Source organism: Penicillium bovifimosum (assembly GCF_028826915.1).
Source record: "Penicillium bovifimosum strain IBT 22155 chromosome Unknown utg000005l_segment0_segment0, whole genome shotgun sequence".
Classification (NCBI taxonomy): domain Eukaryota; kingdom Fungi; phylum Ascomycota; class Eurotiomycetes; order Eurotiales; family Aspergillaceae; genus Penicillium; species Penicillium bovifimosum.
The window spans coordinates 669,473-683,168 of record NW_026622714.1 but is presented as its reverse complement, the minus strand read 5'-3'; the positions used below and the strand labels follow the sequence as shown (position 1 = coordinate 683,168).

General features: G+C 48.4%; 3 protein-coding genes across 3 annotated transcripts; all 3 read right to left on the bottom strand.

Moving 5' to 3' along the window:
- Positions 1-9,179: 9,179 nt before the first annotated feature.
- On the bottom strand, positions 9,180-9,963 carry N7515_005419 (uncharacterized protein; the record flags this gene model as incomplete). Its single annotated transcript, XM_056666163.1, has 3 exons — positions 9,180-9,341; positions 9,401-9,778; positions 9,832-9,963. 3 exons carry the CDS (start codon positions 9,961-9,963, stop codon positions 9,180-9,182), a joined length of 672 nt encoding a protein of 223 aa, XP_056519759.1.
- Positions 9,964-10,237: 274 nt separating this feature from the next.
- N7515_005418 (putative alcohol dehydrogenase) lies at positions 10,238-11,399 on the bottom strand (the record flags this gene model as incomplete). Its single annotated transcript, XM_056666162.1, has 2 exons — positions 10,238-10,534; positions 10,590-11,399. 2 exons carry the CDS (start codon positions 11,397-11,399, stop codon positions 10,238-10,240), a joined length of 1,107 nt encoding a protein of 368 aa, XP_056519758.1.
- A 1,039-nt stretch (positions 11,400-12,438) lies between these two features.
- N7515_005417 (uncharacterized protein) lies at positions 12,439-13,647 on the bottom strand (the record flags this gene model as incomplete). Its single annotated transcript, XM_056666161.1, has 1 exon — positions 12,439-13,647. The coding sequence occupies one exon, from the start codon at positions 13,645-13,647 to the stop codon at positions 12,439-12,441; it is 1,209 nt and encodes a 402-aa protein (XP_056519757.1).
- Between the last annotated feature and the right edge of the window lie 49 nt (positions 13,648-13,696).

The following is a 13,696-nucleotide window of genomic DNA, read 5'->3' as shown; positions in this document are numbered from 1 at the left end:
GGCGGCAACGACAGGCCTCGAATCACCATCCAGGAATAAGTCACTAAGGCTGAGACTAGGAACGGCTGGCTGCAGGAACAGGCTCTGATTTCGACCGTGATTGCTTTAGTTCATAAAGGGAAGCTGTCGCTTAGCAGTGAAGGTCCAAGAAAGGTCCACCGCTTGTTCGTGACGGCAAGAGGTGAGATTGGTTGGCTGACGACGAGCAACGAGCGTAGACTGGATAGGTTTCGGGTTTCTTTCTTTTCCTGGGATCCACGAAGTGTTTCGGGAAACTTCACGCAAATTGGGCCACAATGAGCAGGATGATGATGATAGGCTACTCAACGAATGAGTATACGAGAACAGCTTTCAGGGCTATAGGGAACCGGATCGGTGCATCGGGCTTTTCTGAGCTAAGGGGAATTGAAACTCACCGAGTGAATCAGAAGAAAGTAGAAAGAAGGTCTGAACTGAGACCAGATTCTGCTGTTGACTTCCAGATAATATGCAAGATCCAAGGGCCGTCGAACCTGAAGAAGAGAGTCTAATGTCAACAACAAACACTTGCCGGGGAGACAATAGCGGGACGGGGAAGCTATCCGACGGCTTCGAAGAACTATCGTCATCTCCCTCCAGTCGTTGGTATAGTTCCCAGAGGGAGCACGACTTTCCGGCTGCAAGGAGAATGACCAGAGAACGAGAAGCCGAAAGAGGATGTATGCAAGGCACGATGGGGAACAAGTGAGACCGTGGGCAAAGGGAGGGGGAGTGGGGGGAGACATTGATACTAACCTTAAGCTGAAGAGGAGATCTACCTGAATAGTTCCTGAAAGGATATTGCCTCTGCCAATATCTCTAATGACTCTGAGACCCTTCCAAACAGAGGGCTGCGTTTCCGCTAGATTCAGGATCGAATGGGTGTCTTCAGCCGAGACAAGATGAGCGATTGGTTGAATTTCAGCTTCCCAATTCCCTAGGCGTCGACCGTCGCAAGTACAAAGTCGATGCGAATAGACGAAAGAAGCCTCTTTCTTTTTCCTTGATATTGAACGTTGAAGGTTCAACTGAGACGGAGACCAACAAACGGGATCTACAGAGATAATCGAGATGCGGCAAACGCAGGTGATGTCGGACAAATGACTGCACTTTCGAATATCTCTCCCTTAGATCCGAATCGGGGGGTTTGATAAAGATTGGCCGAAAATCCCGGGTTTAAGGCGCAAGGCGACCCAAATTAAGTATTATAGCTAGGAATATAATCGTTTTCCAATCGGGGTGTTTTTTTCTTTTCTGCAGGTTTAATCAAAAGCGAACGTGGTTCTCGTAGCGGCAAGCGAGCGTAAGAGCGAACGTGGATGAGCGAATGTGTGACTAAAAAGTCATAATAGATATATTGAAAGCAGACGGGAGGGGGGGGAGAAAGAGATCCAAGATGCAAGGAAGATGGGACCAGAAGGGTTAAAAGCAACGAGGATTGAGGATTATATGGATTATTATTAGAGCAGGTCAGAGTGCAACTGAACTGTATGAGGAGTGGGGGCTTTTTTTTGATTTTCTTTTCCTTTTTTTGGCTTTTCTCTCTTTTTAGTTTCCAGATTTAAATATAATTTCTGGTCATCTTCTCCATTCGAACCAATCAAAATTCCCTCCTTCACTGACTAAAGGGACTAGTGGGAAATCGTGGGGGATGCACAGAGGGGGGACTTGGCATCAATTGGGTTGGTATTAATACGCTTTACCTTCTAACATACTAGGAAAGTAGTAGGTACAGTACGACGGTCACACAGTCCAGGGTTTCGGGCTGGTTAGAATTCTCTATAATTATCTCGAGTCTCCCAAGGTCGAGTCTCGAGAACGTAGAGGCGATAAAGGCGGACCATCTACAAACGAGTTAGTCACCTTCCAAGTCGGAAGCCACTAGAAAGCCGACTGTTATGCTTTCCGAGATGTCCGACCGGTCAGATCCACCAATTTAATTCTTAATGCTTGAGGGAAAGTGGTCTTGACATAATTCTCAATCTCGAGAGCTTGAACCTTGGAACTACCTGGGTAGTGACCAGAAATGACCATCTTTAAGAGGCTTAACATGTGAGGAAGAGAACGTGGTGATGTCTGCTTGGGACACCCATCGGGCGGCCCTGCGCCGCTAAGAAAAGTGGAGAAACCAATAGGAAAAAAAGTACAACGGAAGTTCCACGGTAAGGCCATTTGATTCTTTCTGGTTACCTTTGTACACTGTTGTTGTGTGTTCTTATTCCCTGAGTTCTCTACTGCATCGCATACGGAGTAGTCCTTTACTAAAAGAAGGGAGTGTTGTGACTCTGACAAGGTCCATGTCCTAGGTCAAGGCCCAATCAGGGATTGTAACTACAACAGGGACTCTCTCCGAAGGGCTCCTCTCCTACTATATCCCGACCAATCAGCAGCCGAACGGGTCATTCTGATTATTTTCTTTTTCCTTTCCTTTCCTGCTTACTGCTAAGGGTATAATTAGCTCCCTACCTCAGCTTCGGGTCCTTCTTTTTGTGTTTTTTATGCCCGGAATTCTGATCCATTCTGATCCAATGACGCTTATCCTTACTGGAAGTGTTCTCCATACAGTACCACTATCGGTACTCAGATCTCAGGGACTCCTTTGTCCGAACTTCTCCTTACGCCGGCCCGGCCGAACTTTGGTCAAAGAAACCCTTAAGAAGTTAAGGGACTGTCTGCTCTCCAGATCCTCGATACTCCACTCGGGGATCTCCTAAAGGTCATGTACACAACTCGTGTCGTCATGTCGGTCAATATGATAATTCACATTTCCCCTCTGACACGAGGCTGCACATGTGAGTGTACCCATCACCCCATCACCAAGGCTTAGTATGGACTTTCCAAACTAGTTAACTACTGCGTAGAAAGCTAAAAACATACTCTGATGCATTTATACCTGTTCGTCTCGGGTCATCTGACTCTCCTGTAAATGAATCCTGAGGATTTAGTACGAAGACTAATACTAACAACCGAATAAAAAACACAAAAAGCTAATAAACACGAAGAGCTAAGTTTAGCACACCTTGCAGTTTTCAGGTGACTCGGTGGTCCCCGGTGGCCTGACTATGCAAGGGTCCCACTCTGTGATTGGCTGTGACTTCCCTACCTAAGCCCGATCGGGCATCAACTTGGGAACCGAAGATCCATCCAACGGAACGGTTCCATTCCAACTCTGCACTGTCACCTCACTTAGCCCTACTTCAGCCAACTTCGCCCTGGAGGATTATTGTTGATATAACACTACGATTTATCTAGTTGTAAGTAGTAACAGCAATACCAAAGTAATCCCACACACACGCGCACATATATCGATATAGATATTCCCATCTCAACGGCTCATCTTGGCCCTGTCGATCGCGCCAATCCCCGCGCGGGAGATCATTGTTCTACAGAAAATCATCCGATGCAGCGCGTCAACCCATGGATATCTGCAGTTCTACGAACGTCAACCATGCTATTGTTACAGCTGCATGTAACTGCACAATGGCCGAAATAAAATCATTCTCCATTGTGGCAAATATTCACTACTGACCTTGAAAAGTTCATGAGATCATCAGTGTAAGGGTCCAAGAGATTCGAAGCATATTCGGAACAGAAGGTTATTTTCTTCTTTCTCAATCGAGGTGTTGTTGCTCAAATGACACTAAGCCTATTTAGGCCTCAACCGTTCGGATGCACATTTTTATTTATTTCGTGCAGCACCAGCCACCCACGATGTAGAAAGGGATGGGGAAAAAGGGGCCACGGGGAGGGAAAAACCTGTAACAGAAAAAAAGAAAATCTGCTATCGATAAGATACAAATGCAGCTAAACTCCGCGATTTTGCCACGAGCACATCCCGCGGTACGGTTGTGGACACAATTGTTCGGAAGATTTTGAGTGCATAACAAAATTCTTCGTACATGGCAATATCAACATCAATTCAGTATCGGATCATATGATTTCCAACATTTCTGATCTCGGTTGGACAGTGGAGCTCATGATCAGCAATCTGCCCACGAAGCTTCAATCAGCGATCGCATCCGAAACGGGTTCGCATCAACGTCAACCATCGGCGATATTATTCTTCTTTCTCTTCCTTACACTTTTTCCTTGCTATTTTCTACATGATTTCAATCAAATAATCTTCCCTACATGCATGCATGCTGTACGATTGTTGTGAATTCAAATGTACGGTTCATGTTCAATTGCAATATCCAATGCTCCCAACCACCCCCAACCACCCCAAACACCAGAGCAAGGAGCATAACCCTCTTCTATCCCATCCAAGGGACAACATCTATATCAAATCCCATAATTCTAATTATCCCTTCGATTCTAAAACCAATGGTCTAACACACAATCTAATTAGTTTGTCGCCTGTTCCGCGCCTGTTCCGCGTTTGTCCCAGGATCGGCCAATCTTCGGGTGCGTATGTCTCCACCTCGAACACCCAACCCCCGAACTACCTTTAACAGGAAAACATCCGAACACAATTTTCAATAGATATCTGCTTTGGTTAATGCAGATTGATGAACTTCTATGCAAGTTAGTGGTTTGAAGAAATAAATAATTCGTTCCTTGAAAGGAGGAAATTAGGGCTCGATACCGAAGTATACGGACTATGGAAACACCAACTAGGGCTTCGGACGAGGAGCCTTGTTTGAAGTGCTCCATTTTGGTGATATTATTGGGCGATCGGACAGTCGTGTACCCATTATGACATTGTTTTCTTTCTTTCGAAAGAATAAAAAGAGAATACGAGGCGGATGAATCCGCCATGTAGGGCTTCGATACTCGGATCTCGGTCTCTCCGGACTACCTCATCTTCCAAGGTTCTACCTAATCCTTTGGATTACACTTTCAACTATTAGCAAAGCCGATGCTTGATTGAACCATTGAACCATCCACTGAAAATATCACGCTACGTCGTGCCCATCGCATCTACATCACAGCTTAATCCCTAATCCCCTCCCTTGTGTCCATCCTAACTCGAAGGAGTAAACTCAATCCACCCTAGCTACACAAACCCTTCAGAACCCTTCAAACCCTTCCAAGGTTCCAAGCACCCCTCAGTTCATGCAGGTACACCCGAACTATTGCTTTCCAATACGTCCGTGACCTCGCCACTCGTGCCTGTGTATCTGTGGGTGCGAGCGAGACTCGATTGCATGCAGGCACGGGTTGAGGGGATGAATTATTGGGATAATTGATATTAGAATGAGGATTTACACTCTCATCCTATCTCCGTTCGATTCATTCATTTCCCAAGAACCCCTCAGTTAATGCAGGTACACTCGAACTATTGCCTCCAACACGTCCGTGATCTTGCCGCTCGTGCCTGTGTGTCTGTATGCGAGCCAGACTTGATTGCATGCAGCCACGGGTTGAGGGGTGAATTATTGAAATAATTGACATTAGAATGGGGTTTCCATTTCACGCTCTAATCTCATCTCCGTTCAATTCATTTATTTCCAAGAAGCGCGAGGGCGAGCACACGGAAGTAGAAGGAGCTGTCAGGGCTGAGCAAGGACTCTGCGCCACTGTATCGATTGGTTGAATCATGGAGCTCACGAGTGAAACATCGACACAGAGGGGATCGGGTATCGAGGACTCTTTGCCCTGGAAGAAGATCACCCTTACGTTTTTGTGTCGGTCCGTGAAGGGGGAGAGACAAGAGATAGACAAACGGGTGGTGATCTTCGATTTGGTCTGGTAAAGTTATGGTGTTGCATGTGTTTGGGCTGCACTGTTGGGTGAGGAATGTGAGATGGGACTGGAGTGGGACCCGCTTGGACTTTAGTCGCTTCACATAAATTTGCTTCTGGATAACTGACGGAGGATGTTTTAAATACAGTGTATTCACTAGATTCATGAAAGAAAAAGGACACCAAGTCTGGCGTTTAGTATTTGACTAGTTAGATGAGTCCATTGCAGTCACCCTGCAGACATAGAATCGAACAAAATCTCACTCATACAGTCATACTCAATTACCTACAGGACCTTGCACGGATCAGATCCCATATGCAAACGCACATTTTCCCGCTCTCACCCCTACAACTATCTCTGTCGCTGACAACCTCATTCGTCGACCGTCCGTCTATCACAGCGGCAGATGCGAACTCCATGTCGTGGGTCGGTCATAGCTGGCCACTCACAGGCAGCAGTGTCTACACCGTGCAGGCGCCCGTGTTCGGTTTTAACCTTGCTTAACTCCCTGGACGGGCCAAGTTAGACCGAGGACGTTGCATTAGGTAGCTTCGATATGGTGTGAATGCTAAGCGGGATTTGACTATTTCCCCTAGGCTATCTGTCTCCACAGGCTGTGCACGTTCGATGGAGAATGAGGGTTATGATTTTAGTCCCGGGTGAATGGGTAATGGCAATGTACATAGTGCTTTGGTCTTTACAGCTGATCCGTTCAGCATGCCTTATGTCTTCCCAGTAACGGATTGATGCATAGGGCCAATCAATTGGAAACTACCAGGAGCTATCAACCATCGACCACGACCTCGGGGGTACACCGCCGTAAGCCTAGGAAATTGTACAGAAGCTCCGAGGTCAGCATCTTATTTTTAGCTCTGCCTATCCTCCACATAAAACAACATCCGAATCAAACTAGTCATCTCCAGATCTCCTTCAGATCGAACGAGTATGTTTCAGTGGGAGACAAGTCCAAACAACAAAGCAGGACTCGCTGTTTCACCATTTTTAGCAGGCATCAAGGTTCCACTACACTGTAAACTTTGTGGATCATCTACCGAGTCGGGGGCGTTCTCCCGGCTCCGTTGCTGGTCATGGATGTCGCTGCGGAGCGATAGAATAGAATAGCTGTAGATCTTAGCTAATGTTGTGGGCTTGAGGTGTGACCCCGTGTAGGTTTTGAGTTTGGGCGTTTTTTCTTTCCACGGTTCCAAGCATCGTGTAGAAGTGCTATGCTTATTTTAGTACCTGGGCTCAAAATTGAGGTGCATGTTTTGCGACGGGGACAGCGATATCGACTTCTTGGGTATTCTCTAATCAAACCTGAAGTATCTATTCCGATATTATGCAGATTGGACTCTGCAAAGCATCCAATAATCTTGAAATAGGTAGGTGATGCCCATTGTAGTTGTGATGGAAGCACAAACATATATCCGTTGTTGCACTCAGTTGCAGTAGTATATACCACCATCCTAACACCAGAGAGTAGAACATAGAAATCTGGCTTGACCTTCTCACATCGAGACAAAAACACCAATGTTATCTAACTACACAGTATAGACGATGGATCTCCGATAAAGCCATAAACTTGAAACCATCCAGAGCATAACTTAACCTTGGTTGCATCCAACTAACTAGTACGCGATTCAAGCTAAAACCACCAATGCCGAACGGTCGGGCGACCAGCAAACCATGAAACCGCCTGTCTTCTCAATCTAGCGACAAATACAATTCTACTCAACCTCATTCAAACTCGAACATTAACCTTCGAACAAAAAAAAAAAACTAGAAATCGGCTCTCGGAAGGCATTTCACCCCGACTTCAAGATCTTATGTCCCGAGGTTAACCCGCTCCACAACTCCCAAACCAAAAGTCGGAGACAGCCCCATCGGGCCATAGCGGGTTTCCAACATAAGTACGGACTACTCCGTACCCGTTATCCGTACAGGGTTTACCCACTTTTGACACCCCATTTTAAAGATTTGCTGTCTCCGAACGGAGCGGGATCGAAAGGATCCGAATACAATCGACCTCGCGGCACTCGCCTGCCTTTTCGGGTGTCAATTAAGTGGATGTCCGTTTGGACCGTTTCCCTAAATCGAGTGGTTTGCGCCAATGCAGCACAGTGACTGGTTCGGCTATCCTCGGCCTTTAACTTTTTTTTTCTTTTTCCAATTTATCAATCTTATCGTCACTGACTTCCAAGATTGGGCGTGGGGGTTCCATTAGTTAATGAACGAATGGTTCTGCAGTTTCATGGATTGAGTGCGGTCGACTTGAGTTTAGCGAGAATACTCCGGTGGTACTACCTAACCACCTTCTATGTAGGGGTACTTGTACAATAACTCCATCTTGTACTCCGTACTCCGTACCAGGCTACCTAGCAGCCCTGGAGCCCTGGAGGTGGATATGCACACCTCCAGCTAAGCCCTATCCTCGTCGGCCCATCTAACAGATCGAAGTGGGTTTCATCATTAACGCACGAGGCACGGAGGTAGCAGTGCCGCCAGTGCAACCGAGAGCTAAGCATAGCAATGATAGCATAACTCTGCACACACCAGGCCCACAGACATCTTCAGGATATCGCGTACTGCGTATAAGTTGGAAAACGATCAGGCGCTGGCTTGCCAAGCCGACCGTTATTGCAGCGAAAGTGCGGAATACGGAGTATTTAGAGGCTTAGCTAGAGCTGTCTCAAACTTTAACATCTAGCACCTCGATGCGGTGTGCTATAATTAGCCGGTGAGTTGTTCATTGGCTACTACTTACTGCGCTCTGAGCCTCTGATAGGGGGGTGTTGTGATTCGGGATTTGTTCGCTACGTCATGTGGTCCTTGGCTGATGATTTTGTATCTGAAATCTGTTCGTCTTTTCGTGTTCGGTAGTGGCACTGGCGGGACTTGTAGATGCAGACTGCGGATTGAGGACGCTGGGCGACAGACCGTGGATTGTTGGAGGACCGGACTGGCTATGTGGATCTGCGCGGTTCGGCATACAAGGGCATATACGAGGGCATTGTCCGGCGGGAGGTTCGTCGTCTATAGGTGGTTATTATTGTTCTGCCGATGTAACAGTGGTAATCCTGCGTGATAGGTGACATCTAAACTGTCGATCATTGCAAGAGGCTGAGCTGTTAGCTTGGGCGATCATCTACTAGCTCAAGTAATGGTAAGGCTGCGCCGGAAGACTGCGAGGTGTCTAGGAGAAACATACAATAGTTGGAATTGGCTTTGATTTGCCAGCGACAAGGAAAGACTGAATATGCACATGACAGGCTGAGACGAGCGAGAGTGAGAAGCAGAATGAGACCGAAACGCAGAAACGCAGAGCAAGGTCCCACAAACCTCTAGAAAATAACATGCACCAACGGTAGAGCGACAGCGTATGTATAATAAGCCCTTGTTGGATCTTCTCTCCAAACAAACATCAAGCGGATGACAGAGAGACAAGAAGGGATACCGAGACTGTCCTCCCCATGCCACTAGAAAATAGCCGCACTCTTGTCAATGCTGCGATTGTAGCAAACTGGGAAAAGCTTCGACCAGAATTCATACAGCTCTGGCCTATTCTCCTTCTCCTCAATCAGCCACTTGGCGAACGTGAACTCGGTCTGATAGGGACGCGAACTTCGATAAGGCGCGACCTGTTCCATGTTAGGGCTAACTCAGGCAAAGTACATAGAGCCAAGCCAAAAGCACTCACCTCTGAGTATCGCTGCAAAGCTTGATGGTACTTCTCCGACAGACCGAGTTTACGAAGAGTCGCTAGGCGGATTCCCTTCGCCGCACTTATGTATGTCTGGGTGAGCTTTTCCCTTTCAGCAAATGTCGGCTGTCCGATCACAAGTCCACTTGGTGCTTTCTGATACTGCTGGGCGTGTGCGACCTCGATCAGACGGGTAAGCACGTCAGCTTCCCAGTTCTCGAACAGGGGATGGCGGAATTCTTTGATATGTCGCTGGAGTAGCCATAGTTCGCGCTTCAGGCGGATGGTGTTGGCTTGCACCTTTGCGAGTCGTCGCTCGATGTGTTTGTTGAGGGTCTGCAGAGCATAATGAGTGGCGTCTGTGGACTTGGCTGACTGTTAGCGATCGAAGGATGAATTATAAAGTCAATTGTTTCCTATGACAATACCTGGAAACTACCCTCATCCCAAGGGTCATCAAGTAAAGACCGGGAATCAGACATCACGCGGGGAGCATTCTGATGTCCGCGTGAAACGGAGAGGACTTGTCGGGCGGCGGGACGCTCTTTCTTTGAGGTCATGGTTGGGTCGGACTGGAATGAATGCGAAGGTGCTTATATAATGAGCGTATTGGAGCTTCAATTACTCAGTTGGATGTGAGATATGAGATGAGTGACAATAATGTGGTGCAGGTTGAAGATGCAAAGGATTTCCAGACTGTGCTGTCGTGTTGGGTCAGTGAGCCGAGGAAGGAGCGAAACTCGTACTTGCTGCACAAAGCATCTCAATTTGTACGTATATAAACAGCCCTGAGATACAGGATCATGGCTTCATGGACATCGTAGCAAGGGTTGTTTACAACTTGCTGCCCGCAGCTTTGCCAAATTCAATAACCAGTTTACCAAACTGTGAGCCATTCTTCATGTCCTCAAATAGCCCGTCAATCGCAGACAAGTCGTCCAGCTCGGTTTGAAGCACTCGCGAAATCACAGGACGAATCTTCTGGGCGTTGACAAACTCAATCATATCCTTGAACTCCTTGCGGGAGCCCATGGTGGAACCGCGGACATCAATGTTCTTGAGAACAGCCGCCATTGTGAATGGCATCTTAGGCGAGACGGTCATTCCATAGACGGAGAGGACACCACCGGCCTGTGAGCGTGAGTAAGTTCATTCATAAGCACATATATGCAGCTAGAGCACTCACCTTGAGCAGCTTGACAGACTTCTCAACAGAATCACCGCCAGCACCATCGATGATGGCATCGAAGTTCTTCTTACCAGCAGGGAGCATACCCAACAGCTTCTTTTCCCAACCTTCTTCCTTATAGCTAACTCCACCGGCAGCACCCAGCTCAATAGCCTTCTGGATCTTCTCCTGGCTCGAGCTCGTCACGAAGACGTGCGCACCCCTGGCAACAGCAAATCGCAGCACCATCAGAGCCACACCACCACCAATACCCGTAACCAAAACAGCAGCACCCTTTCCAGAGTTCCGCTCACCAGCCTTGGAGATCAGGGCTCTCCACCCCGTCAAGCCGGTCAGGGGCAGAGCCGCCGCTTCGGCATCCGAGAGATGCTCGGGGGCCTCCTCGACCTCTGAGTACTCCATAGTCACATATTCCTGCAGCGTTCCCTTATCCAAGAACTTTGTGCCTCCCAAAATCCGGTATCCGGTCGCCTCTTCTGGCCCATCCGGCGAATCCTTCCAGCCAGTGCCGGGGCTCAGGATCACCCGCTTGCCCTGCCATTTATCCGCGTTGGGAACGTCAGGGCCGGCTCCGACAACGATACCGACTCCATCTGCGAGCAGGGGCACATCGAAAGTCACGCCTGGGTAGAGGTGTTGGCGAAGGAAAACGTCGCGGTGGTTGAGCGCGGCGGCGATCATTTTCACCAATAGCTCACCCCCTTGCGGGGAAGGCTTGGGCACGGTGCGCAGGGAGAGCGGGTAGTAGACCTGGCCGGGCTTGCCGGGTTTGCCATCAATTGGGGATATGTAGATTGCTTTCGACATTTTGAGTGTATTAGATATTGATTATGTTCGACAAAGGGTTTATCAGGATGAATGGAGCTTGACATAGTTCGACTTGGACGTGCGGGGACGCTTAGATGAGATGCTTATCGATAGCCGAGGTCTCAAGGTTGATTGCGTATGGCAGCGTGTCTGGGGCCGAATGCCCGAGGGCACAGGTAGTTCTATCTAGCAGAGGACTGGATAGGATAGGTAATCAGTTGCAGGTCCCTGACAGAATGCGTGAATTCTCAATTCTGAGTTCAACAATTCCAATGGTACCTATCCCGTCTGAATCCATGTGGGCCATGTTCGCCCAGCGCCATAGGTCCTCAATATATATCACTTGAGGTCATACCTTCAGCCCGGGGGTAATGGAAGTCCCGTCATACCTATTCGTCTGGCGGGAGCAGCTAAATCCTTGTAGGTCTGTCACATTGCTATTTTAAGTACCTTATAGATAGTCCATAACCTATCCACGCAGGACTATTGTTGAAAAACCTGGCGATGAAGGGGAACCTCGCGAGTATTGAGATGGAGAATATCAGCCACCACTGGCTCGGTAGTCAACCATGGAAAGATACTGAGAGGACCGAGGACGGTATTGATAGTCGCACTGGAAAATTCGTTGGTTGAGGCTTTGGAGGTTTTGTCTTCTGATCTAAATACGGATCTTGCTACATCATTTCCAACCAGCCACCTCAACAATTATGAAATATCGCATTTACTATGTGTTACGCGCAAACGTACCACGAGGGGGAAACTCGAGGATGTTGGCTATCAGAGAATTATATTGCTTCTAGTTGGTGATAGGCAAAAGGTTCAAGACATCTGAGAGAAGTCTTAAACAAGGAAAACGTTACGCTTTTCTGGACATCTAAACCGCAACCAAATCATCCTCCAGTCTGGGAGACGAAATCAGGAGACCAGAAGGGAAAAAAAAACAGAACAAACATAACGACGCAACAGAGGTCATCTTTAGTCCTTACATTGAAACCAGAAGCATGGCTAACGGAACAAGGGAGCACAACCTGTTCTAAGCTCACTCTCTCCCACACACCCAGCCCTGACCGCACTCGAACCTCGGACGACAGCGGTGATAATTCATGCAGAGCGACTCATCCGCATGTGCATCGAAGCCAGAGGCAGCCATATTGGAAGTCTCAGACGCAGAGTCATCATCATAAGTGGTGTAATAGCCAGCGTCATCGGTATGATACCCGTCCATGTAATAGTAACTGCGATGCTGGTGCTCTGGCCGGTGGCCTTCAGACTTCGAAGAAGGCATAGTCCTTAGAATTGGCATCTGCTTGGACGGAGAAGCAGGCCGCTTGGTTGTACTTCTCGGCTGAGTGTGTTTATTGCGAGAGCTACGACCATTCGGCGGGGGTTCACTGAAATGGGCAGAGCGAGTTGGTGTCGGCGTTGCTCTTGGCATAGGTAAAGGGGTAGAAGTCCGCGCACGACAGCGCTCAGGATGGGTTTCGCAGTAAGACGCTTTGCGACAGTGATGGTGAGCATTTTTGTTGATTATCGGGACTAGGCGGGGCGACGTCGCGAAAGACGTGCGAGCGGACATGTACTTCGGACTTGCTGTGGGGGGTGTGCTAGGGGGTGTGTGAACCTCGCATCGGCAGCTGTCTGGCTGGGGAGCATTTTCAGACTCGCGCTTCGAGGTGCGGTGGCCGCGGCGTCTTCTGGGAGGGAAGTCATAGTCTGAATAATCACTGCTGTTCGGCGTGGTGGGACGGGTCTCGGGGGAACGACGCTCGCGTGTCGATGACTGACAGCCGCCACAGCATTTTATCATGGATTCGGAGCTGGATGATTCACTGCTGTTGGGCACGAATGAACGGTTCTCGTTCGAGTGCAGCTCACACCGGCTGTTGCATGAGCAAGGTGCTTTCTCTGCATGTGGAGAAGGACCAGACTCATATATGATAGCGTGGCATCCACCACAGCATCTTCTGATAGGCTCGTAGCCAAAATATTCACTGCTGTTTGGTGAAGGGGACCGTGTCCGATTCAAGTGATGCTCACATCGATCGTGGCAGGTGCAAGATGGCTTTTCCGGAGCGCGCGATGGCGATGGGCATCGGCTGTGGGCACAGACTTCCACCTCCGGCCCGTAACGAACCAGCTTGATCCGCCCGCCTCTAGACTGCTTTTTGTCCATTGGCTCGCCGGCGAAGTACCATCCAAATTCTGTGTCTTTAGGTTTGGATCGTCCAGTGAGTCTGGAACGCCTCATCTTCTTTGATCACGGGACAATCTCCTAGAAGAAGATAGCTTTTGATGTG